Raw genomic sequence first — 1,925 nt, forward strand, 5'->3', positions numbered from 1 at the left:
CTAAGAACACTTAAAACGCTTTATTATACATGATGAAGTATCTACGTTGTTACAGCCGTGGACATGGCCTGAAAAGGGCCACTCGCGTGTGCGGGCAACTTACGAACAATTGTAGCGCGTGTGCAGTAGCTGCATGATGTTAAAACGGATTTTCCCAGCTACCGGAGAATATACTGGGTATTCATGATATTCAATACGTAGAAATACTGTCAAATAGCCAGTTGTAGTGCCTATATATGTCTGTGCAATCGAGCTGTTGAAACAGACGCAGTCGTCATCTTATTCTAGATGGATTATGGAACACATGCTGAGATGAGTGGTATGCTTTAGAATTGGAAAATGGCTATTGCCAGATAGAACATAAGCGGGTGTGTCAACATTAAATGCAATGACATGGTAACACTCTAAAACATTTTAATATAACATACTGAACCTCCTTATACTTAGCTTATTTATCTGTACAAGGGAAGACGTTTTCAATTCAGTTTGTGTTGATGTAGATGCTAATGTTTTTTACCAACTAGACGGTTATAAACAAAAACGGTCCTCTATCTAACAGACGAGGCTTAAGATATCCAACTTCAAAGTTGATTAAATCTACTAAAGAACATTATTTCTGGAATAACTGAAACATAAATTCTAAAGATTAGTGTAAGGAATTTCTAATACCATACTATACAATTTTATTGTTAAACTGTTTAGTTGTATTTTAGAAATTCAGCATTCAAAATATATCATTAGAACAATATTATATAGTTTTTAATCAAATGTCACTCTTCGCTGAACTCGGTTTGAGACGATGTGTCGAATATCAGGTATAGATTTTTATCTCATTCCTCAATCTTAAAAATTGTTGTGAACGAAATCTAGTGTGTTAAATAAATCACCGATCTCTTTCTTTAGAACACATGTTTTTATTGCCCTGTTTTTCGATTTGCGTTTTACATATGAACTTACTCCGCCTCCGAATCACCGAGCATTTGCAACGGGAACAAAGGAACGTGTTTACTGTTGCTAGGAGATCGTAAAGACTGTCTACGTCTCGGTGTCCGTCTGTGTGAGTAGCAAGTACACGAACAAACAGAAGTAATGTCATCAGAATCGGATGTCCCTGGTCCACGGCCGGAAATAATACTGCCATTTGCGGTTATAACATCGCCTTCTAAGCGCACGGCTTCCTGGGCTGCAGTCTGAGCCTCGGCCTCGTCTCTACGCTCGTCCTCAGTGTTCATGGTGAGGAATCGCAGTACGAGGAGGTTCATTGCAGCCGACACAACCGATAGGCCGAAAAGAATAAACACTAAACTAAAGGCCACGTACTCGGGTTTACTCTGGAGTGCGCTTTCTTTTTGTAGAGCTACGTAATCCCCAAAGCCTATCGTCGTTAACGTGATGAAACAGTAGTAGAAGGCATCAAAGTAATTCCAGTGTTCGTAGCGAGAAAAGGCTGCTGCCCCTGTGGTCATCACTAATGTAGAGAGGATGGACACAAGACAGATGAGGTTGGTTTCTGTGACCTCCGTGTTCTTCATCTTTAGGCACCGTTTTGCATTCTCCAGGAGGTAGGCCACGAAGGTGTTGAGCCGCTCACCAATACTCTGAAACATAACTAAGCCTAACGGGATTCCTGCTAGGGCGTAGAACATGCAGAATGTTTTCCCTCCCCATGTGGCTGGTGTTGAGTGCCCGTAACCTGTGGATAAAAATATCACTGACAATTAAAGGACGATCTTTCATTCTACTACTAATAATATGTTAAGATACATTATTGAAAAACAATCGTGCTACCTTGAGTAGGATATTGGGCCTAAACTTGTTATGTTGCTCTTTCCAATACTTAATTATAACAACGTTATGCATCTTAATATTGTTGCGTCAGCGAGTCACGTGACTACTATGACGCAACGTTTCTAGAACTATCATGT

General features: G+C 40.2%; 1 protein-coding gene across 1 annotated transcript in view; it reads right to left on the bottom strand.

Moving 5' to 3' along the window:
- Positions 1 to 957: 957 nt before the first annotated feature.
- The window catches only part of LOC106473907 (two pore potassium channel protein sup-9-like), a gene marked incomplete at its 3' end in the record, with an annotated part of 25,889 nt that continues 24,921 nt past the window's right edge, over positions 958 to 1,925 (bottom strand). The window contains exon 2 of the mRNA XM_013934597.1: positions 958 to 1,711. Within this exon, the coding sequence (XP_013790051.1) occupies positions 958 to 1,711 (754 nt within the window). The remainder of the gene's footprint in view (positions 1,712 to 1,925) is intronic.

The sequence above is a fragment of the Limulus polyphemus genome, unplaced genomic scaffold (assembly GCF_000517525.1).
Source record: "Limulus polyphemus unplaced genomic scaffold, Limulus_polyphemus-2.1.2 Scaffold6614, whole genome shotgun sequence".
In the NCBI taxonomy this organism is placed as follows: Eukaryota; Metazoa; Arthropoda; class Merostomata; order Xiphosura; family Limulidae; genus Limulus; species Limulus polyphemus.